We start from the raw sequence: 24,295 nt of genomic DNA, 5'->3' as shown, positions 1-24,295 counted from the left end.
AAAAGAATGATTAAAACGTAATACTCCCCTGATTGAAGAATAAACTCTCATTAGCGCAACGTCAAGAGCATGCTGATAACGTGTTGTAGACATAATTTACTGAACAATTATGGAGGCCATAGAGAGAGAAGGGTTGCGGCACATGGAGAGAAGAAGAGAGATGTGTGTAATTGTGGGTGTGTTCTATTCCACCCCATTATGCCTTTATTTATAGTAGTAGGATAGGTAAAAACCTTTCCCTTTACAACATTTAATAGGTAATATACTCCTATTAGGAATATAAAATACATTCCCATATTTACTAGGATTTATACAATCACATTCCTATTCAATAGGACTGCAACAATATAAAATTTATTCAACAACATTAATTTTTTTTGTGAACATGCTATGAAAACATAAGGAAATTATATATTTCTCTACTCACATGGGCTTTCAAATCTCACTAATGTGTATCATACTTCCTTTGATAAATTAAACCCGTTTGCGTGAATAATGGGTTAACAATAAATGACAAAGTCGGAAATTTCTTGTGAAAAGATCATAGTATAATTTTCTATCATTTTGGTAGAATATGCACAAAAATGAGGGTTATGGGAAAGTATATTTGTTTTAGCTAATATGATTAGTCTATATTTATTAGGCAATTTTTTTTTATATTCTGAGTGAATTCATAGGCTTAATGTTGGAAAATAGAATTCGAAGGCTTAATGTAAGTTTATTTATTTATTTTTTTTGTTTTTGTTTTTGTGGAATAGGCACAAAACTTGTACTAGAAGATGAGAAAATATTATACTTATATACATTAAAAAAAACTTATTTTTCGACATTAATTTTTTGTGCATATGCTATGAAAACACCAGGAAATTGTATTCTGGTCCACTCACATAAGCTTCATCATTTTTTATAGGGAGTTTTAACGAAAAACCCACGGTACTGTTCACTTTAACGAAAAATCACATTTTTACACTAAAAAGTCAAACCTGGTACTATTCACTTTACCCTTTATTTTGTCCTTATCATTAAAACTCAAAATTTTCAAGTCTTTTCATTAGTTTTCCTTTTTTTTATAAACTTACGAATATGTCTCATTTACATGATCAAAAGTTCATTGAAGAATTCATTCCATTTTAGCGTGTATCACAAATTCACGAAAATGACGGAGTTGAGAGTTTCTTATGAGGAGACCATAGTATAATTTCCTTATTTTTTCATAGAATATGCATACATTTTTTAATGTTGATTAATAAACTTTTTATGTCTTGAAAGTATAGTTTTCTTTTCTTAAATTTAAATTGTACAATGACTCTGTCACGTTTAATGCACATATGAATTGATCTCATTTAGGTGTATCATATATCCCCTAATAAACTGATCCTCATTTGTGTGAATTATAGGTTCACGGAAAATGATAGAGTTGAGAATTTTATGTGAGGAGACTATAGCATAATTCCCTTATGGCTTCATAGTTTATACACAAAAACTTCAATGTTGATTAATAAAAATCAGCTCTCTCTTTAGAGGTATTTGTTGATTTGCCCCTGAACTTGTATGTAGCTACCAAATTTCTTCCTGAACTTTAATTTTAGCCAATTACGCCCTTAAAATTTTTTAATTAGCCAATTTCCCCCTTGAACTTAAATTTTAGCCGATTACTCTCCCTGAACTTTTATAAATAGCCAATTCCCGCCCTGGCGCTAGATCTTAAAAACTTATATTCAATTTTTCATCCTTCTTACCCTTATACAGTTGTTATGTGTTGTTTCCATTATCAAGATGGATGGAAAATTAGATGAAATTTTTTAAAATCTAACGCTAGGGGGAATATTGTCTATTGATTAAGGTTTAGGGGTAATCGGCTAAAATTAAAATTCAAGGGGAAAATTGGCTAATTATAAAAGTTTAAGAGCGTAATTGGCTAAAATTAAAGTTTATGGGGAAATTGGCAGCTCCATACAAGTTCAGATGGCAAATCGACAAATATGCCTCTTTTTATTGAAAATATCAACTATCTTTCTAATGTACAATTATTTGTTATAGTTTATACAAAGAGAACCTCCTCATTTACCTAATTGTCATGCTCTAATTGATTCTTAGCTGTGAAATTTCTTAGTGTCCCTCCCATTACAAAGCCAAGTCATTTAAAAAATTTTTTTTTTAATTTTTTTTATAGTATTGACATACTCTAATGGATTAGAGTAAATTGTAGCTATAGTCCCTAGCTTTAACTCAATTGGAGCAATGGTCCCTTAACTAAAAATCCATTACCATTCGTCCCGCAACTCATCACAACGTGTAGCTATAGTCTCTCAACTAAAAATTCATTATCATTGGTCCCTCAACTTTAATTCAGAAATTGTCCCTTAACTCTAACCCAATTGTAGCAATGATCATTCTAACATAACTCGTTTTGACAAAATTTTTGATGTAGTTGACGAAAAGGACCATAATTACACTTTGATGAGTTGAGGGACCCTAATTATATAAATGGTTATTCCAACATAACTTATTTTGACAAAATTTTGACGAAATTGATGAAAATGACTATAGTTACACATTTTGATAAGTTGAGGGACCAATGATAATGAATTTTTAGTTAAGGGACCATTGCTCTAATTTGATTAAAGTTGAGAGACCATTGTTACAATTTACTCAATGGATTATTAGTTGTGACATTTCAGTTGTGCCTTCTTCTTATGTTACAAAGTATTAAATTTGTGTATTTTTTTAATGTATAATGGATGTTATTAATTCTCTATAGTATTGAATTTGAGTATTTTCTTCTGAAGTATATTGTTATTCATTATCTACTTTGTCACTGACTTCTATGTTGATTAGAAGTCGATAACCAATCAATTCCTCTAGATTTGGCAATTCATCTAGACCATATGTGAACAGTTCTGTAAACTTGACCTGTTGACGTTAGTATAGATACCGCATAAACTTACCCACAATCAGATTAACACCTGATCCCGTGACATGAAAGTTCTTATCTTACGAAGACTCTTCAACCTTGTGGTATTGAATTTATTTTGGGAGAGCATGAATGAGATTGCGGTGTTGAATTACAGAAACAGATTTCTAAACAAAAAAGTCAAGAAACTGTACAAAGAGATTGAATCTGAAACCATGTTATGTAAGAATGAATAAACCTCCTAGAGAAGATGGAATATAAACTAACCTGCAGCAACAGTAGAAGATGGAGCCATGGGCAAACAAGTAGCAGATCTTCTCCTCTCTGTCAAAACCAATAATACTCAAACTAACAATAGGTCTTAGACTCTTAGTTCAATATTGAGAGTATGTTTTGTTAGAGCAGATGCTACTATTTATACACAATCAATCCATATAATTCTCCTATTATAATCCTTATTCAATAATGAATAAGTTACCTTATTGTATACAAAGTGTTAAAACCAGTTTTCATACTTTCATTCAATCCTTCACAAATAAGGATTAAGTATATCTCTTTACATTGAGACTTTTCTATACGAATCTGAAACAAATAGCAAGCCTTAGGACGTATGGTCATGATCATATTCTTACATTCTCCCACTTGATCATGACCCAAAACCATCGCACAATAATTCATATCATTATAGAAGTGATCACTAAATCTCAATGAAAAATTACTACATCACAAACAATCTATCAATGCATTTCAAAGTATTGAATCCAGAAATTCACACTCTTGATACAATATAGGGCTAATTTCAAAATCACAAATACTAAATCTGCACCCTTGTAACATTGTGAACCAACTGATTAAAGACAAACTCAAAACAAGTTTGCTCCCACTTTTGAAGCCAAAACATTTAACATCAACACATGATACTAAATCGTAATCATCTCAATATTCAAACCACTTGAATAACATGATACATAATCCAAGTAATTACTCAAACCAAAATCTCGAAAGATCATAAGTAATACTATGAACAACACTTTATAATTCCACCAACTGCTTTATCAAATCAAAGACTGACTTTAAAGCATTATAAGAACCATAAAACAAAATTTGTCTTCTAGAACAATTCATCACAGATAATCTGGAAAAATTGAACCCAAATGAAAACATTCAATTATTCAAAACTAGCTAAAACATAAAACTAGTTGAAACAAAATAATTGAAGCAAAACTAACTAATAACTCAACTTATAAACCTACAAAGATGTCATCACCTTCAATACTTCTGTACCAGCAACTACTCCAACTGATCAAAAGATTCCAGCACTCCCATTCGAGTAACATAAGCTTTGAAAACTCCAATTGGTAAAGCTTTAGTCAAAGGATATGCAACCATGAGATTTGTATTCAGATGTTGTACTTCTATAGCTTCTTCCTTCACCATTTCTTGAACTTTCAAAATTTTACATCCATCAGTCTACTAGCAGAAGTCCTCTTATTGTTTTTAGAGAAAAACACAGTCGAAGTATTGTCACAAAACATCTTCATCGGTTTTTGAATTGAATCCATTATCTTCAACTCACTTATGAAATTTTTGAGCCAAATAGCTTGCTTGCTGCCTTCGAAACAGGCTACAAAATCTGCTTCCATGGTAGATGTTGTTATAATAGATTGCTTAGAACTCTTCCATGAAATAGCTCAATCTCCAAGCATAAAGACATAGCCTCCAGTGGATTTTCTTTTATCTAAGTCTCCAGCCAAATCTGAATCAATATATCCAGTGACTTCTAGCTGTGGATCTCTGCCATACATGAGCATGAAAGACTTGGTTCGTTGCAGATATATCAATACCTTATTTGCCGTAGTCCAATGAGCTTCATCAGGATTTGATTGAAACCTACCCAAGATGCCAACAATGAAGGCAATATCAGGTCTCGTACAAACATTTGCATACATCAAACTACCCACCAATGAGGTATAAGGTTTGTCTCTCATCTTTTTCACTTCAGTTTCACTCTTGGGACATTGTGCTCTAATGAATTTATCACCTTTGTTGACAGGAACGTGGCCTCCATTGCAATGCTCCATGTTGAACTGAGTTAGCACTCTATCAATATAGCCTTTCTGAGATAAACCCAAAAGTCTCCACCTTCTGTCTATCACAATCTCTATTCTAAGAACATAGTGAGCTTCACCAAGGTCCTTCATATCAAAATTAACACTAAGCATGGACTTAGTGTTCTGCAGTAATTTAGAACTAGAACTGGCCAGTAATATGTCATTGACATATAGCACCAAAACAATTAAGTTTGATCCACTGAACTTGAGATAGATGCAGTCGTCTAACTTGTTTTTAGTGAAACCATGAGTTTTAACCACTTGATCAAATTTGAGATACCATGGCCTTGAAGCTTGTTTGAGACCATAAATTGACTTATTTAATTTACAAATCATATCTTCCTTCCCCCTTTCAACAAATCCAATTGGTTGCCTCATATAAATATCTTCGTGTAGCTCTCCATTAAGGAAGGTGGTCTTGACATCCATCTGATGCAGCTTCAAATCAAAATGTGCAGTCAAAGCCATTGTGACCCTCATGGAATCTTTTGATGATACATGTGAAAAAGTATCGTTGTAGTCAATACCTTCTCTTTGAGTGAACCCTTTTGCAACTAATCTAACTTTGTATCTTTCAATTTTGCCTTGAGAGTCTCATTTGGTTTTATAAACCCACTTATAACCTATATGCTTGATTTTGGAATTAGATTCAACCAATGTCCAGACTTTGTTTTTGCTCATCGATTCTAATTCCTCCTTCATTGCATTGACCTATAAGATTGATTGTGAGCTCTCTATAGTTTGATTGTAGGTGATGGGATCATCAATATCACCTATGTCATACTCAGATTCTTGCAAATAGACATAATAATTTGATATGGCTAACTTATTTGTTCTTGTTGATTTTCTTAATTCAGGTTCAGCTCGAGGTGCTTCTGAACTTTCAATTTGTTGTTGTTTTTGCACAACATGATCTTCCAACCGAGTCTGATCAAATGTAGTTTTTGTTTCAAGTCCACAATCTGCCATTTGATGATCTTCTTCTTCATTTGGACTAATCTTTTGCAGGAATATGGAAAGAATCTTGTAATTTTCTGCAGGAGAGACATATTCATCCGAGATTAGTTCCTCAAAATTAAATTCATCTTGATTCAAATATGCCACATCTTGATCTTCTAGAAAAACAGCATTGTGTGACTCTTGAATTCTCGAATGAGCTTGTGGATCATAAAACTTGAACCCTTTGGACTTTTCGCAGTAGCCAACAAAATAGCAAGATTGAGTTCTTGCATCTAATTTCTGCTCATGTGGATTATAGAACCTTGCAACCCCAAACATGAAAATAATCAAAATTTGGTTTTCTTCCAGTCCAAATTTCAAAAGGGATTTGTGAAATAGCTTTGGTTGGCACCCTGTTGAGGATTTAAGTTGCTGTTTTGAGTGCTTCTCTCTATAAGAATGCTGGAAGTTTAGCTCTAGACACCATGCTCCTTACTATCCTAATCAAAGTTCTGTTCCTTCTTTATGAGACTCCATTCTGTTGTGGCGTTCTAGGTGTCGTATATTGTGCCACGATGCCATGTTTCTCCAGATAAAGAGCAAAAGGTCCTTTCTATTGACCTGCCTTAGTATACCTCCCAAAATACTGAGCGTATGTTTTGTGAGAACATAGGCTACTATTTATACACAATCAATCCATGTAATTCTCCTATTAGAATCCTTATTCAATACTGAATAAGTTACCTTATTGTATACAAAATGTTAAAACCAGTTTTCATACTTTTATTCAATCCTCCACAAATAAGGATTAAGTATATCTTTTTACATTAGCACTTTACTATACGAATCTGAAACAAATAGCAGGCCTTAGGACTTATGGTCATGATCTTATTCGTACATGTTACAGTAGAGTTTAAAAGTTTCATTAAAAACACAAACCAACACAGAGGTTGAAGAGCAAGGTTCACTGGGGAAACACATCAGAACCGAGTCTTGTGGAGCCAATTTAGGTTCATATTCTCTTTGGCCACAATTATCGTTACGTTCTTGAGATACGATGAGATGGGTTCCCATAAATATTTTGTTTCTTCATCACAGACCACTTCCTTTAACTGCTCAAGACCCATGACTGATGGAGGCAGCTCTTGCAACCTTGAGCATTGTCTCATGTTGATCTTTCTTAAACTACTCATTTCACCAATGTCTTCGGGCAACACCTTGATGCTGAAGCAATCAGATATGTCAAGAAAGTTTACCTTTCCAAGGTACTTCATCGAGGTTGGAAGCTTCGACAGTTCTGTGCAGGATCTTAGCCTCAACATTTCTAAATTTTCCAAATTTCCAATCCCTTCAGGCAAGGCAGATAGCTTATGACAGTTAGTGACACTGAGCTTCCTTAATTTAATAAGATCACAAACCTCGGAGGGCAATTCAATTAAATCACTGCAATAGTCGATGTTCATTTCCTCTAGATTTGGGAATGCTGATGAGATTGAGATGGCACAGTTGTTGAATGCTTCACCAATGTTACACATGAACAAGGATATCTTCTTCAGACCCGCCAAATGTATGGGATTCTTGGTTATGGAAGGAATTGAGATGCGTTCTAATCTGATTCTCTTAAGATTTGGTAATGAACTCAAAAGTTGAAAGTTACTTAATTCAGCAGGTAAGAAACCATAATTTGTGACTATCACAGCCTTCAATTCATCCATGTTCACCACGGAGTTGGGTAAGGCATAGTTCTTTGTCTGGAAATTCAACACTAAAACCTCAACTTGTGGCATTTGCATGTCGTGCCATTTTGAAGAAAACCCTTCATCTGCAGAGTAACAACTGTGAGTGTCGGGATGAGAAACTAAAATGAAAGTACTATTAAGACTAAATGCACACGGGCGTGCATGTGTAACAACAACAACAACAAAGCCTTTTCCCACTAAGTGGGGTCGGCTGGACGTGCATGTGTAAGAATGACTATTTATTTGTGTGCGTCTACATAATTGCTAAAGAGAAAGGGAGCGATGGAACAACCAGTTGTTATGGATAATAAGCGGGCCTTCATCGGCTGATGCTTCTGTTCTCTCCACCATTTTGGAAGTTTGTCTCCACATATGTCAATAATCAGTCTTTCTCTATGTTCTACCGGTCCTGTTTTTGTGTTGTAGATAGCCAGCTCCCTAAGAACATCATGCTGGGTAACAAAGTGCTCACTATAGTACCAGTCCCCCTCAGTCTTGTCCTTCCTGGTGATGATCAAAACTAATTTTCTTAGAAGAGATTTCTTCAACCAACATATTGCAATAACAAGTTATCAACATCAAGTAGTCCTGAATATAAAAGGGAAAATCGAGCAAAAATATCGTACAAGAAAAAAGAAAGTATGCACTCTATACCTTGTAACAACAAGATTAGCTAGACTTCGTTTGGTTAGCTCGTAGAGATTTGCAATGCACTCTATATCTGTATCCACATCATATAACTCTGCCCAGATATCAATGAGGGCAGCAGCAGGGATTCTTTGGTCTTCAGGAAATGAACCCAAGTCTAAGAAACATTCCTTGATGATTTCTTTATCAACGGCATCCAAGCTTCTTTCAAGGCAGAGCAGCAATTCAGTCTCTGAATCAAGAATAGAAAATCCTTTCGACCATTCGAGTTCTCTTTCGCGCCATATCTCAATAGGCTCCCCGCAAAGTGATCTCCCCACCACTGTAATAGCAAGTGGAAATCCCTTGCAACGCTCAACTATCTGCAGGATAATTTTCCAAAACAAAGTCAACTACCTTTTAAGTTGCAGAGCCAAAATTCAAGTTACTAAGATGAGAAAATGGTTAAATAACTATATACAGTATTCTAATTTTAGTTTTAGTCCACAAGTAATTATGGTAAATGGATGTGTTCATTCACTCGATTGTGGATGGTTTGCGTAAAGTGAACATAATTTGTTCATAATTTTCCTAAACCAAGTCAACCAATTTTTTACTATACATGTTGTGCATTGCAACTAAAAAGTACCTTTTCCGGAAGATCTTTTGGAATATGAGAGCTCTTATCTCCAAGGGATGCTGAATGATGAAAAAGTTTCATCGCATTGTCATGATCCAATGATTGCAAATAATAAGGGGAACCATATCCCCGAAATTCAGACCTAGATGTCACCAAAAACTTGAAATTTTCCGTTTTGAATTGATCAAACTTCTCCAGAAGGGATTCTGATCCAGACCAAACATCATCCAGGACAATCAGTAAAGGATTCTGCCCTTCTTCCCTCAGAAAATGTTGCAGCCACGTCACTACACTGCCTTCGTTTTGGAAAGTAGGTGCCGGGAAACCCTTGCGTTGATATAAATCTTGAACAATATTTTCCAATTTAGGCTTTTTTGAAACCGTGACGAAGAAGATATTCTCCTTGAATGTATCTGTCCAATGAAAACATAATAAATCAGTCATTGGGGCGTCATTTAAATCTGCCATGAATGTACAAAGAAAAAAAATATAAACAATTCCGAGTGCCAACTTATAATATATGATACCTTTGACATCCTTGTCTTGACAAAACTTTGTAGCCAGAGTGGTTTTTCCACATCCTCCGGGAGCAGTCAGCACAACCATTGACACGTTTTCGTCCTTTAGAAGCTTCCTCTTCAATTCCTTGAGAGGAAAATCCAATCCAACCACTAGCGGGGGAAGTTCAGGTACCGCACACCAAGCTTCACTGTCGGTTTGTTTTGGTATCCCCATATTCGATTCAATTCTGCTGACCAGCTTCTCTATATTCTTCACCGAAACCGTGCTGTCCTTCACATCCCTTATTCCCTGAACGTTTAGTATTTCCAGAAATCGTTGAAGAGATTTATCCCATCGAATCAGCTTAGTGGCGTATTTGTACCTTTTGTAGACGATCCACCATCGAATCTTTTTGCACTTTCGAAGGAGCTCTATGCCCTCCTCCAAATGTGCTTTTAAGTTTTCCAGTTCCACAACCGGAAGATCCAATTTCTTGTTGGATTCTTCTATATCTTTCAACAATGGCTCCAAAGAGTCTAACCTGATGTTTTTGAGTAGGGGCTTAAACACTAGATTCTTGGCAATCAGCTCCCCGAGGCCCTCATACAGCGCATTGAATAGTGTTCCGAGACCAGCCCCGCCGATAAGGCCGCCTTCTCCACCCATTCCTTGATTCTTAACAACAAAAACCAACACCAAAATTAGAAAAACTTACAAAAGTTTCAATCTAAAATTTACGACAACAGAAAATAACAGGGAAATTGGCAGAAATGATCATTTTTCGCCCAATAGCTGAAATGATCAGTTTTTCAGTATATCATCGATATTTGATTTTGACAAGTTCAGAATTGGGAATTTGAGAATTGATTTCGGACCATTTTAGCTACTTTCCCAAAACAATAACAGATTAGAAACTGTGGAAAAGTGAGAAACTCTTACATTTGGAACCCAAAACAAAGAGATTCAGAAAACAAGCAACATAAAGTCGATTTTCTTTTATGTTGTTGGTGATCATGCAAGATATTTTATTTTCCGAACTCTCTGGCCTTTAATATAGAAATACTTACTACTGAAGCTCGATAGAAATTTCGGAGTTGAAGCGCGTTAACCTTAGCAATAGCTGATTGACTGTGAAGCGCTTGGAAATTAACCAGGAAACTGCATCACCATGTCTGGGAAACTTCATGGTGAGAGTGGTAGAGATAATCGACCAACCTATTGTACTGTTCTCAGAAGACATATTTTTTTATCCAATTAAATTGCGAAGGTAAGTTTCTGAGTCAAAAGCATAAAGAGCCAAAAGCATAAAGACAAACGAAAGTTTTGAACCAAAATGCAATTAACGAATAATATTTAGACATTCCTTCCGGCCTTTATTACAAAGAAAACTAATAAAATTTTTTTTTAAGTTTTGCGTTTTAACGATAAGGATAAAATAAAGTATAGAGTGAATAGTACCAGGATTGACTTTTTAGTATAAAATTGTAGTTTTTCGTTAAAATGAATAGTACCTGAAATTTTTCGATAAAATTCCCTTTATTATATTGAATACACCTCATATTTAAATATAATATTAAACAACTTACATACGTAATGATAATTTCTATCTTATGAGGTTTAAAAGAAAAAATTATACTTATATACCTTACTATGCAACTACAATTTTGACTTTATAAGATTTTTTTCTTTTAAAAATAAAAGATTTCTACATATACCTTAAATCACTTTTATCGTATTATTTATCTTATTCAATTCTCAAAACCCCTCTCACTTTTTGTTGTAGAACAAAACCCTAACCAATTAAACTACAAGTAAATTGAATGAGAAAAATTATTTTTGACAAATGAAACACGAAATCTACATTTCGAAAACTTGACATTAGGCAAGACTTCATATTTTTCATTCTTGTAATGATTTCAACAACAGCCACATCCCTATTATAATGTGAGAGATACGTATTTCGGAAGAGAGTTTAGGCCATCTCCAACCGATGGCTGGCCAGAGGGCTCGTTTTAGCCCTCTGGCCCTCCAAGATCCTCCAAGATATTAATATTTTAATGAACAGTATAAGATCATATTTACCTCCGTCTCCAAAGGGTCAAAGGGCTCGTTTTAGCCATGTCACAAAAAAACGTCTCCAACCCGAGGGCCAGAGGGCAATAAGGCCAAACATAAAATGAAAAAATATGGAATTAAAAAAAAGTAGAATTTAAAATAAAATGAAACAAATTTTGTGAAATAGAAGTTATAGGAAAAAAGAAGAATTTAAAATAAAATGAAACAAATTTTGTGAAATAGAAGTTATAGGAAAAAATGGAATTTAAAAAAAAAATATGAAACAAATTTTGTAAAATAAAAGTTATAGGAAAAAATAGAAGTTATATGAAAAATTTTGTACATAAAAAATAATAATAAAACAATAAAAAATAATAATAAAACTGTAAAAAAAAATAAATTCAAATGCAACGGCTAGTGAGCTAGCCGTTGCATTTGAATTTTTTCTTAAGAGACAGGAATACATTTATATTATTTAACCGACAGTAATACATTTATATTAAGTAATAGAATGTATTCCTATCGGTTATAACCGACAGGAAATGACACATTTAAAAAAATTATGGTTAGCCCTTTAGCCCTTTGGCCCTTTCCGATTCCGTGGGGCCCTCTTAGATTCCACAGCCTTCTGGCCTATCTCTCGGTTGGAGACAATTTTAGGGCTATTTTCGGCCCTCTGGCCCTCTGGACCCTTCGGTTGGAGATGGCCTTAGGGTTGTACGATCAGATCGTGGGTTTTTTATTTGTGAATCTACAATATTGGCATATCTTGATTAGACCAAAAGTTTTTTACTTTTTTCCTTTTGAGGATTCTCTTCCATCCTTATCTCTTTTTTATTCTCTTCACTCCTACTTGAACGGTTATGATTAAGCTACGTTAACATTTTATATTGATTTTTTTATAGAGATAATAAGACAAAAAATAATACGTGAGAGGACGGAAAGAAATAGGATGAGAATAAGAGGGGAGATGATCCTACTCCTTTATTCATGGGTTTTTTTTTTTTTAACAAACGATTTTTTCTATACTAAAAGACAATGGATGGGATGAGACTTACAATGAGCTAACAACAATGTAGTTCAAATTCGCCTTTGACGAGATCGAACTTAAGACTTCTCACTAACAAGTGAATATGAATACTACTATTCCGTAATATTAAGTCATGCATAAACAAAAATCATGCATTAACAAAATATTCAACCATCAACTGCCACATCATTTAGTTTACAAAATATAATCTGAAAACGTAACCTCGGTAACATTTTTCAAAAATCATGCATTGACAAAGCTGTTGATGCATCACACTGCCATTAAATTGTATCCGAAGTGGTTGCGAAACCGCTAAACGACCCTTCAACTATTCTACAGTATCGTTTCTTGGAAACGTCCTGGAATCTGAGCCAAAGCACACGGTGGATTAAAGTAAATGAAAGAGTATTGGAAGGTGCAGCTCTAACGACGACGACAACAAATTATATTTAGAAAGGCGTATTGAAGGGGTAGTGGGCGACCTCAAGAAAGTTGACAAAGACTATTTTGGCCTTTTTTCTTTTCATAATTCCATTCCTAACTTCGAAGAAATGGTAAAGAGAAAACAAAAAGTTGAACTAACATGCAACTACCTTAGCTAATTCAATATATTTCAGTTAATTATTATGTACGTGGTCTTTTAATTTTTGGAAGTTGATAATGATCGTTTTTTTTGTTAGACAAAAACTTCGGAGAAAGTATACTTTATAGAACTGAAAAAAAAAAATATGGGTGCTGGGTGAAAGTATATATGAGAAAATATATACAAGTATGGTTAAACTTTTGAAGATTACTATTTTATTTTTTTTAGTATGCACAAACTTTATACTAGAAGATAAAAAATAAAAATAAATTAATATTTACCTATATTTTTAAGGGAGAAACGTTATGGTTAATTTTTCAAAAATTAACACAATTGCCCTCTGTTTGAGGGAGAAAATATTATGTTGCAAGTGAATTCATAGGCCTAGTGTAAGTTAGAGAATTTATTTTGAAGATGCTACTATAGGTTTCCTGGTATACTAGAAGATGAGAAACTATACTTTTTTTTTGTCAAACGATTTGTTAGATTATCAACCGATGAGAAACTATACTTAGATACATATAAATTTTTTCAGCACATGCTATGAAAACATAAGGAAATTATATGCTTCTCTACTCACATGGGTTGTCATGTTCTAAGCACAGTGGCGGAGCCACATGGAGAGTAGGGCAGTCCAGGGCCTGGAATTTAAACTTATATTAATTGTGTACTGACTTTTGCAAGAATGAGAATGTGGTGTATAGGTTGATCAGATTTTAGACCTATCATGAGGTCCTGGGGTCGACACATGCAGATGGAAAACTACCTTATGATTTTTAAACCCCCCCACCTAAAATAAAGTTTACCATATATAACTTATAAGTACTCTTCTGCCAACATTTTGATATCTTTTAAACTAATTCCTTCTTTTTTAGTTTATATAAAACAAGGTATATACATTCGAGAGAGGAAGATCAATAATATTAAAAGAAAAATTTCATAATAATAGTTTAGTTTGAGCTAGTTATAAGGTTATTATCAATGTTGATTAAGATGTGAGGACAAATTCTATTTACTATGATTTCTCTCAATACTAATTTTTTCATACAAATTTTAAAGCTCCATCACTCTTGTTTGATTAACATTTTCAATGATGTTACTTAATTTTTTTTTTCTAATTTCTTTCATTAGCTTAAAGGCCCCTCTTAGCATAAATTTCTGGCTCCGTCGCTGTCTATGCACTTATGAATTAATCTCATTTATGTGTATCATATGTCCATTGATAAATTAAACATGTTTGCGTGAATAACGAGTTAACTAGAAATGACAGAATTGGAAATTTCTTGTGGGCTAGGAGACCATAGTATAATTTTCTTATATTTTCGTAGAATATATGAATACGTCTACATTTATCACACAAAGTGTTTTTTATTTTATTGTGACTGAATTGCTTAACTGTGGCTAGGGGGAGGCTGAAATGCCTCTATGAGTCTTCCCAACCCCCCGGAAGAGGTGGATAACTGTGACTTACCACCAATTGTCCCCATTTTTTAAAGAAAAGAATTCATAGGCTTAAAGCAAGTTTTTTTTTTTTATTTTTGGTTTTGTTGAATATGCACAAAACCAGAAGATGAGAAGATATTATATTTATATATATTAAAAAAAATTCAACAATTTTTTTTTGGAGAAATGCTATGAAAACACAAGGAAATTGTATTTTGGCCTACCACATGAGCTTCATCATTTTCAATAAACTTAGGAATATGTCTCATTTACGTGTATCAAATATTCATCATCAAAGAATTCATCTCATTTTAGCGTGTATCACAAGTTCACGAAAAATGATAGAGTTGAAATTTCTCTTCAGGAAACTATAGTATAATTTCTTTATTTTTTCGTAGAATATGCACAAAAGCTTCAATGTTGATTAATAATTTTTTTATGTCATATAAGTATAGTTTTCTTTTCTTAAGAATATAATTTTCTATGAGTTTTTAATTTAAATTGTACAAGGACTTTATTGTTCATGCAATCAAATATCTTTCTAAAAGAATTGTATTAGCTCTAAAAGAAAGTCACTTTGTCTTCCTTTTGACCTTGTTATTTTAGATTAGTGATATCCACACATTTGTTATTTCCTCCCACACACTCTCGTCAAATTTTAGTCATTGATTTTAGGGAACTTTAACAAAAAGCTCCAAATATTGTTCACTTTAACGAAAAACCATATTTTACACTAAAAAATCAAAGGAAAACTAATGAAAAGGGCTTGAAAGTTTTGAGTTTTAATGATAAGGACAAAATAAAGAGTAAAGTGAATAGTACCAGGATTGACTTTTTAGTGTAAAAATGTGGTTTTTCGTTAAAATGAACAGTACCGGATGCTTTTCGTTAAAGTTCCCAAAAATCAATCCTAGTACTATTCACTTTATCCTTTATTTTGTCATTATCGTTAAAACTCAAAGTTTTCAAGTCATTTTCATTAGTTTACCTTTGATTTTATTCTATTCATTTGATCCAATGACTGAAAATTGAGAGAGTGAGAACTAACAAGTAAAAATAGATATGTGGATAACATTACCTTTATTTTATTAGAAAGCAGTGCAACATGATTTTCTTTAGTGCAAATTTTGTTGTGAGTGAATTCATCAGCCTAATGTAAGTTATTTAAGAGAATTTATTGTGAAGATGCTACTTTCTTATTTCTTTTTGGTATACTAGATGATGAATACTATACACATATACATTTTTTTTATTTCTTTTTGGTATACTAGATGATGAAAAATATACTTATACACATATAATTAAATTTTTTGTGTGCATATGCTATGAAAACATAAGGAAATTATATGCTTCCCTACTCACATGAGCTCTATCATGTTTAACGAACATATGAATTTATCTCATTTACATGATCATAAATCCACTGATGAACTAATTAATCTCGTTTGCATGAATTATAGGTTAACGAAAAAATGACAGAGCTTAGAATTTTATGTGAGGAGACTATAGTATAATTCCCTTATGTTCCCATAGAATATACGCAAAAAATTCAGTGTTGTTTACTAAAAATCAGCTCTCTTTTTATTGAAAATATCAGCTATCTCTCAATTACAGAAAAGAACCTCATCATTTACCTAATTTTCACCCTTGATTTTTAAAATTTCTTTTTGCCCTACTCATTAGACCTACTCTAATCCTTAGAGTAAAACTCAAATTTTGGGTTCTAAACCTCTCCTAACTTGCTCCAACCCTTGGGGCAAATATGAGTTTTAACCCAAACCCATTATGAAGCAAATTGAGGCCAGAATTCCGCCTGGGTTAGTGGACTCCATATATGTGTATTTTTATAGTTTTATACTTATACATTCATTGAATCCAAAGGCTAAAATCTAATATGATCAAATCCAACGGTAAAAAAAAGGAAGAATATCTAACAGTTCAAATTTAAATCCAACGGCTAAAGTAATTAAAAAAATATCTTTTATGTGTTTCATATTCTTTTGTTCCATGAGTTTCATGCTGTCAGTTTAGTGATTTTCAATATTTATCGGAATCTAAATATTTTTAGGTTCAAATGTTCATAAAATTAAATTAGGATAGTTTACATAATTTAAAAAAAAATCATTTACTTTAAGAAAAAAAAATATCCAAAATTCATTCTTTACTAATCTTAGGCAAAAAATTTAATCCTTAAGAGTTGGAGTAGAAAAATTATTTTTAGGTTAAAACCTAAATATTCTGGGGTAAAAATTGTAGGTTTTAACCTAAGGTTTAGAGAGAGTCTTACAAAGCCAATTCGGTTTTTTAAGTATGCACATACTCTAATTGATTTTTATTTGTGTTATTTCTGTTGTGCTATTATGCTTTTTGTGTATTTTGCTCTAAAGTATAATGGATAACGTTAAGTCCTACGTTGTTGGTGATCAATAAAGATGGGATTAACAAAAATAGGTTTTCTTCTCCAAACTGTCTGGGCTTTAGCATAAGTACTTACTATTTACGATTGAAGCTCGAAAGAAATTTCGGAGTTGGAGCGCATTGACTTTAGCAATAACTGATTGACTGTGGAGGGGGACTTGGAAATTAACCAGGAAACTTGCAGGTAGAGGCCGACCAGATTTGTACTTTTCTCAGAAAACATTGTTTCTTATCCAATTAATTTGTGAAAAATGTTAGGGAGACCAAATTTTATAAACAAAATTTACAAACCAAAGGTATGTTTCGAAAGGCGACAAAGCATAAAGACAAATAGGGGTGGGTTCGGTTTTTTCCCAAAACCGAAACTTCGGTTCGATTTTCTTTCAGTTTTTTTCAGTTTGGTTTTTTTTTTTCGGTTTGGTTTCGGTTTGGTTTTGATTTTTTTATTTTATAAATGTTGATCTTTTTTTAACATGGACTTTAGAAAAGAGGCTTGCCTTGGTAGACTAATAATAAGAAAACGGGGAAAGTGGGAAGGTAGTTAGTTGTACATATACAAGATCATATTAACCAATCATATTCTATCAACAACCTCAATTGCAAAGAAAAATGATCACCGTATCCATTTCAAAAGCAAACAAATAGAAAAAGCTCTTCTAAGTTCCAAAACCTTCCCAAACTTTCTTCTATAACCAATGGAATATCTTTTCTAATTGAACCAAGTATGCTCCTTAATCCTAGGCTTACTTTTAAACTTGGCAACAAAGTTTTAAAAAAGAAACATCATGGGCATGCATTCATAAAGTGTAAAAGAATTCGGTTTGGTTCGTTTCGATTCGGTTTTTGAACCTTCAAAACTGAAACCGGACCAATCAAGTTCGGTTCAGTTTGGTTTTTCCTTTTCAAGTTTGATTTTTTTTTCGTTTTTTGATTTTTCGGTTTAGGTGTTTGGTCCCTTTTTTTTTTTTTTTTTTTTTTTCAGCTTTCGATTTTTTGAACTCACCCCTAAAAACAAACGAAAGTTTTGGACCAATGAGTAATATATGATTAATATTTAACCATTCTTTCTGCTTGGAGCTAACTGCATGCTTGGACCATAATTAAACAAATTGGGCCTGACCAAGGGCTAGGATATTCTTTGACTCATGCTCGTGATTTTGGATATTTATTTTGGCAGAAATAAATAGTGGCTAGTCCAAGATTTAAAAGTACTTTTGACATGGCATTTTTGGGCGGCAAGTTCACCCTCGTTCACACAAAAAGAAAGCTTACTCAGCCAAGTTTCACAGGAAAAATGTTTTACTATGGCAACATATGTAAATTCGAGATGATCAAAGCTTGTGTATCCAAGAAGACACATCGTTTGACAAACATCACATCACTAACTTGAATGAAAGGGAATGAACCGAATTAAGAAATCTTAATTCTGGAAGATGAAACTTCTATAAAAGGTAGCATAGGGATTAGAGAAAATGTCACTCAACTCAAGCCAAAAAGACTTCTAAAAGCTCTACAGCCTACTTTTCAATTATTCTTTTTGTATCTCAAATATTCATTTGTATTTGTACCTCTGCTACTTCCCTCTTGTAGCAACGATTTCCTTTGTAGAATTCTCTTAATAGTACATCACTTGCAACCGCAAAGTCTAAACTTGTAGAATTCTCTTATGTAGAATTCTCATGCTTGGAAACTTGCCCGAATATGTCTAAACTTGCCCAATCGCTTGTATTTTCCATTATTTTCATGTTATTATATGATTTGTTTATCACTTATGTTATTAATGTTTCTTGAATGTTTGCTAGTATATTCCTTTGTTTCATTCACTGGACTTTATTTTTGCAATTTTCCTTTTACTCAAAGAATGCTGACTAACTTGAAGTCTCTTTTAATCAATTTGTGGTCTTTGTTTCTTTGATATTTAGCATGTGGGACCATGATTTTCCAGGGCTGGAGTAAGGCTGATTTGAATATTGTTACCTCAGAAATCCAGTCATAGACTCACCAATTGCGCGCGTAGTTGTATTAGACGGAGCAGGGTTCCACCATCACTCTATTTAGGGCACTAGGTGGAGTCCTAGCGACTCTGTTGGATGATTATGTTTGTTCTGCAAGATACGCGATCTGATCCAGATAGAACACAACCAGACCTATAAGTCTTGGAGTCCCTATAGTCCAGGGATAGATGTGCGCCGTAAGTAATCATAATTCTTAAGCCTAAGAGATGCAATATCTACGTACTAGATATCCTCTAGGATTCTCTTGGCTTAAAACGAGGATTTTATCCTAAAAAGGTTTCTTTCCGTCGGTATAAATACACCCGTCTAGGGTTTATCTACGGTAACACAATCTATACAATTGAATTCTCTTGCCCACTGCTTAAGCCTAAAGATCATTCACTAACTTGACCGTCGGAGAGCCTTTGGCGGGCGCACTCCCCCTCCCCCAGCGGACCTAAGCTTTGCTTACTGTTGTTTTACAATTTTGCAGGTTGCTCAGGTTACTCGAATTTGTGCTCAATCGCCGTTAACAAAGGTAAAAATATTTGATTCAACAATTGGTGCTTTCATTGAGAGTGAACCCATATTCCTCTCAGCCATACCACTTTACTCTATAGAGGCCACACCTAGAAAATAGTTGTTTGGACAAACCATAAGCCCGAATAAAGAAGAAGCTTTTTTCATTGACCAGGTTTGGGACAACGTCCGAAGGTACACATGTCAATGATAGACCTCAAGAGGAACTTACAAGTTAGATAAAGGATGAAGCTCGCCGGGCTGAATGAGAGAATGAAAACTATAGAAATACCCTCGCCAAATTTGAAAGTTTTACTCTACACCATATAGAATGCATTGATCCAGAAGCCCTTCCCGACAACATATTTATCAAGGCTACATAAAACTCTGAGACCTCTACCCCTCAACACTCACGTAATAAGTTCCTCCCGAGCATCAATCGCATAAAAAAATGGCAGAAATATTTCAAGAAAGCACAAAAGATAAGAAAGACAATCCGGGGAGAACCTCAGATGAAAGGTCATTCAACCAAGCCAGATATTGCTTACCTATCTTCCAATGGCACCCTTGTTGTCAGGCTACAAATCAAAGATGCCATGGTCAGCAAAGCCCTAATAGACGACATGTTAGAAGTCAACATCATCTTCAGAGAGATAACTGTAAGGATGAGCATCCTGAACAAAGTCAACTTAAGAAAGTCTATTGTCCGAACTTTTACGGGGACGCCGCTCAACACCATAGAGACAATATGCCTTATGGTTCAAGCAAAACCATAACGCCTCATAGTTTAAGCAAAACCATAACGCTTTATGGTTTGAGCAAAACCAGCTGAACATATGATGACTTTCCATGTGATGGATAGTCTATCTCTATACAACGTTATCCTAGGCCGAGAATGGTTATATGCCACGGGAAATATCCCCTTTAAATATAGAATCTCGCCTCGTTATCCCAAATGACTCCAAACAGAGAAGAATTTAACATCAGAGAAACTGGAGGACTTATGTAAAAGGATAGAATCTCTACTGAAGAAAATTGAAACCCTTGTAGACCACTCCAGGTGACCTAAAACAAAGTGAATCTCACATAAACTACACGCGACCCTTCTCGGGATATGTAGGCAGTCATTTCCAGACCCAATCACAAAGCAATCGTCTGTGTGAAGACAAGTTCGAGAAGAACTCATCTCCCAATGCCTCACCATAGGCATATCGTCAAAAGTGATACTTGATATAATTTTTCACATCATATCATATTTTCCTTAGAACTATACTAGTGATTTGTTTCTTCGTCCATAAGATATGTAGGTTATCCTTCTCGGATTCACGCCCCATTGTCAATTAATTTTACCTTGATCATGAATATAGAAACATCTATTTGTCTTAAATACGTGTTCTTTCTTTATATTTCAATGATGCATGGAGCACCTTACTCGTTGAAAACAGGGCCCAAACTTTAAAAACTTCGCAACAATGCAAGTCTAAAGACATTCAAAGTTACACTGCCATATGAGCGTCATTTAGCCTAATACGTCTGGAACGGTTAGCAGCTTAGGAGACTTGAACTGTAATAAGCGCGATAACAATTGGCAGGCTACTGCTGTAGACACATAGAGCCTTGACCCGAAAGTCTAATGCACTATCCGGCCATCGGAAAGTTTATGCAACCAGCAAGGTTATGGGTTATAACATTCAAACCCGAGCTCGCCATTCTAGGGAATAGTCGAAAGAGCGAGCCAAAACTCATTCGAGGGTGGTTCTAACATCCGACCCTGAGTATGACAGCTTCTATCTCGAACCAACTTACTAAGTCAAGTAAGCTCTGTAACACCAAATGTTAGCAAGTTCGAATGAGGAATTCAAACTAGGTAAATCCCAAGAGGAATTTATTCCAATGAAGCTTCGATTCGCGGAAATGCTTTAGTCAAGCCAACCAAGGTAGTACGATCATAAACGCTCAGGTCCAACGCATAGAGCCTGACAAAAAGATTCAAAAAGTGTTTATAACCCACATGCTGATGTCTATGTTTCTAAAGAACTTTTGCTTGAGATTCCCTGGAAACAAACATGCAATTCAGAACAGGGAAAACTCTTTCTGACACCATGTGGCAAGTATTGATGTCAGTACCCTACGAACTGGGGCAAGGCACGAAGAAGTCAACCCCTACCTACACAATATTATCAGGTACGATATGAAACTCTTTGGCATGCCCAAAAAAAGGGTCACGTAATAGTGTCACGCTCTATTATTAATGCAATATTATAGTGTTAAAATCCAACACTATTGCGCTACATTCCTAATAGAACGTAAGGCTATTTGAGGGGAATAAAATAATTTATTTTTAAGCAGTATGGAAGTGGAAATCATTTTGGTAAAACAAAGAATAAAAGAGTAACTAAATTTAGATAAAATTTTTACATAGGGAAAAAACTTCACAATCTACAACAAAACCAAAGAGTTTAAGGTAATTATCATACTAAACCAACTCTTTAGTATGATTTGAAAATGAAAAACATTGAGTTTGGCTACAAAAATCCCTTCAAGATGGAGAGGCAATCAAGTATATGTACAGATAAAAATCTGTAGAAATAGTCAATGAACGACTGAGAAGTTGACAAGTAACAAATAACGCTAGTCTCGACTTTAGTCTAGAACGTCTTTTTGTAGGTGCACCGGTCCTGTAATAAAGTAGGGGTAAACATCATAAACGTTCATCGATCCCCCTTAGGGAATCCACCCCTAGCTAGTTTTGAAAATAGTATACGACACTATATATACTATAGGAAAATGATTGATGCACAACAAAAGCTTTGTCTAGTTTTGAAAATAGATTGTATGCTCACAATTTCCTTTTAAAAAGAAAACAGGGATCCCAATAAATTGCTACATGCCTGATGATTGGTCTAATGACCAACTACCCCCTTACCTGGACCAACTCTGAACGAATATACTTATGGTAAGGTGTAGCGAGAGTGTCCTTTAATGCTCTACCCTTAGATATCCTAGTACTTCTCCTAGAAAGGTAGCGGTACTAATCCCTTCGTAGTAGCCCCTCCGGAGGTTTAGGGGATCGAAACCCAAGGCGGTCACTATGCCCCCTTCACTATCAAGTCATCACTTGAATTTGTAGCATAAAATAACATGCATATCATGATATAAAAACAAAACCATTTTTCCACATGGTCCTATCACAACAAAATATATGCAGCTTTCACAGGCATTCGTTTATTTACATATACATACATGCACAAAATTCCATAACTAGGGTAAGTGAGGATTCCCCTACTTGGTCTCCAAGCCAAAGCAAGTAATATTCCTCACCAATACCTCAATTAAATGCAAGAACCGCGAGTAATTGGAGTTCTTAGTTCAACAATTACAATATGTCACAATATGTCCATATATAATGACTAAACTTTATTCCCATAACAATAACTATATCCAATAAGGACCTTCACTTGACCAGAATAAAAATTATGTATTTGAAATTTTTATTATTTCAAAGAGGTCCCCAAACTTTTGATAATTGCACTTTGGCTCCTGAACTTTCAGTAATTTACAAAATTACCCCAAAATTGAAACTATTTTCGCAGTTCAGTCACTGGTATGAAACCAACAGCTTTGAGGTATGTTTTCCTAGAAATTCAACATATATTTCAAGCCAAAATACAATCCATCAATAATACAACTCACTTCTTCCATACAAACGTTGTATAAAGACCAAATCTGATGAATTTCGAGTCAAACAATAAATTTCTCTAAATCTCATCCATATGAAACTTGTACAAAATCCCAGAAATCTGATCATATGCAAATCCTTACCTTAATGTCTTAGAAATCGTTGTCCAATCATCAAATAGGCTTTAAAGGCCTCAATTTGTGCAAGAACAAGCTTGACATGAACTCTTATCGCATGCATTGTATGCCATTATCATACATTGAGCTCACCTAATTCTCGACCATATAATTGCTGCACTTGAAACTAAGGAGGTGCTGCTTCTATTTATAGGTGAAATAATCTAAAATCTCTTCTTCCTCATTGGATGAAATGGGCAGCATAAACTCCATATTGGATAACCCTTCTCGTTACTTTGACAACTCCTACTTGTAAAAGTATGAGTCACAAACACACTTGTCTATTGTATGAAACCTTAATGACACCTTCACCTTAATCCTTCCAACTTAAAAGCTTGGTCATCTGCATGCCATGCAAAGTTGACAACAAGGCTTCTTGATAATTCTTATAAATTAACAGCATGGTGAAGCTTATCAATAAATAACCATGAACAAACTACTAAGTTCTCTTGCGTAAGGTGGCTGTCAAATTGATCTCCACGTGGCTAATTCCATCACTTGTGGTTGCCATGTCTCAAAGTCAGCCATTCTTTGATTGCCACATGGTGTTCTCCAATCCGTCATATTTAAAGTTCCACTGTAAGTTCGTTTGAGCTCAGAAAATTAATCCAAAAGATACCACAAGCTCGTAATCTTATCCAATTTCATCTTTTTACCTCAAAATAATCTTTGAACTCAAGTAAAATCATCACCCATTTAAAAGGAACTAGAAATTGTAAAATTTGTAGGTACTCCAAAGTTCATAAAAACACCTCTAAAATTTCAAGTCTCACATTCCACCCTCCTTAAAACAAATCTCGTCCTTGAGATTTACTTTAAACACTGAATTACTTAACAACTCGAGAGGTTCCACCTTTGGTCAGACTGTCATTTCCAAGTTAAGTTCAAAAGCTTAAGCGTATTGAATACATTTAACACTTAGTCGAA

The 24,295-nt window shown here is 34.3% G+C and overlaps 1 protein-coding gene and 1 long non-coding RNA gene across 5 annotated transcripts in view; one reads left to right on the top strand and one right to left on the bottom strand.

Moving 5' to 3' along the window:
- LOC126613965 (uncharacterized) overlaps positions 1–7,407 on the top strand; it is a 34,907-nt gene extending 27,500 nt beyond the window's left edge. The window contains exon 2 of the long non-coding RNA XR_007620234.1: positions 7,230–7,407. This is a non-coding gene — a long non-coding RNA (uncharacterized LOC126613965). The remainder of the gene's footprint in view (positions 1–7,229) is intronic.
- Positions 1–24,295, bottom strand: part of LOC126613944 (probable disease resistance protein At5g66900) — a 175,911-nt gene that overhangs the window by 39,853 nt on the left and 111,763 nt on the right. Inside the window, exons 1-6 of one of the 4 annotated variants that reach the window (XM_050281576.1) lie at positions 10,411–10,532; positions 9,498–10,146; positions 8,980–9,383; positions 8,358–8,713; positions 7,996–8,207; positions 7,243–7,786 (exon numbers count right to left, since the gene is read on the bottom strand). The exons of 1 other annotated variant lie outside the window; for it this stretch is intronic. In XM_050281576.1, the coding sequence (XP_050137533.1) occupies positions 7,243–7,786; positions 7,996–8,207; positions 8,358–8,713; positions 8,980–9,383; positions 9,498–10,137 (2,156 nt within the window). In that variant the 5' untranslated portion in view covers positions 10,138–10,146; positions 10,411–10,532. 2 more of the 4 variants (XM_050281575.1, XM_050281574.1) reach the window with 2 other exon arrangements.

This window comes from Malus sylvestris, chromosome 2 (assembly GCF_916048215.2).
Source record: "Malus sylvestris chromosome 2, drMalSylv7.2, whole genome shotgun sequence".
NCBI classification, from domain to species: Eukaryota; Viridiplantae; Streptophyta; class Magnoliopsida; order Rosales; family Rosaceae; genus Malus; species Malus sylvestris.
Note: the sequence above shows the minus strand (reverse complement) of the source record. Positions and strands in the feature narration are given on the sequence as shown.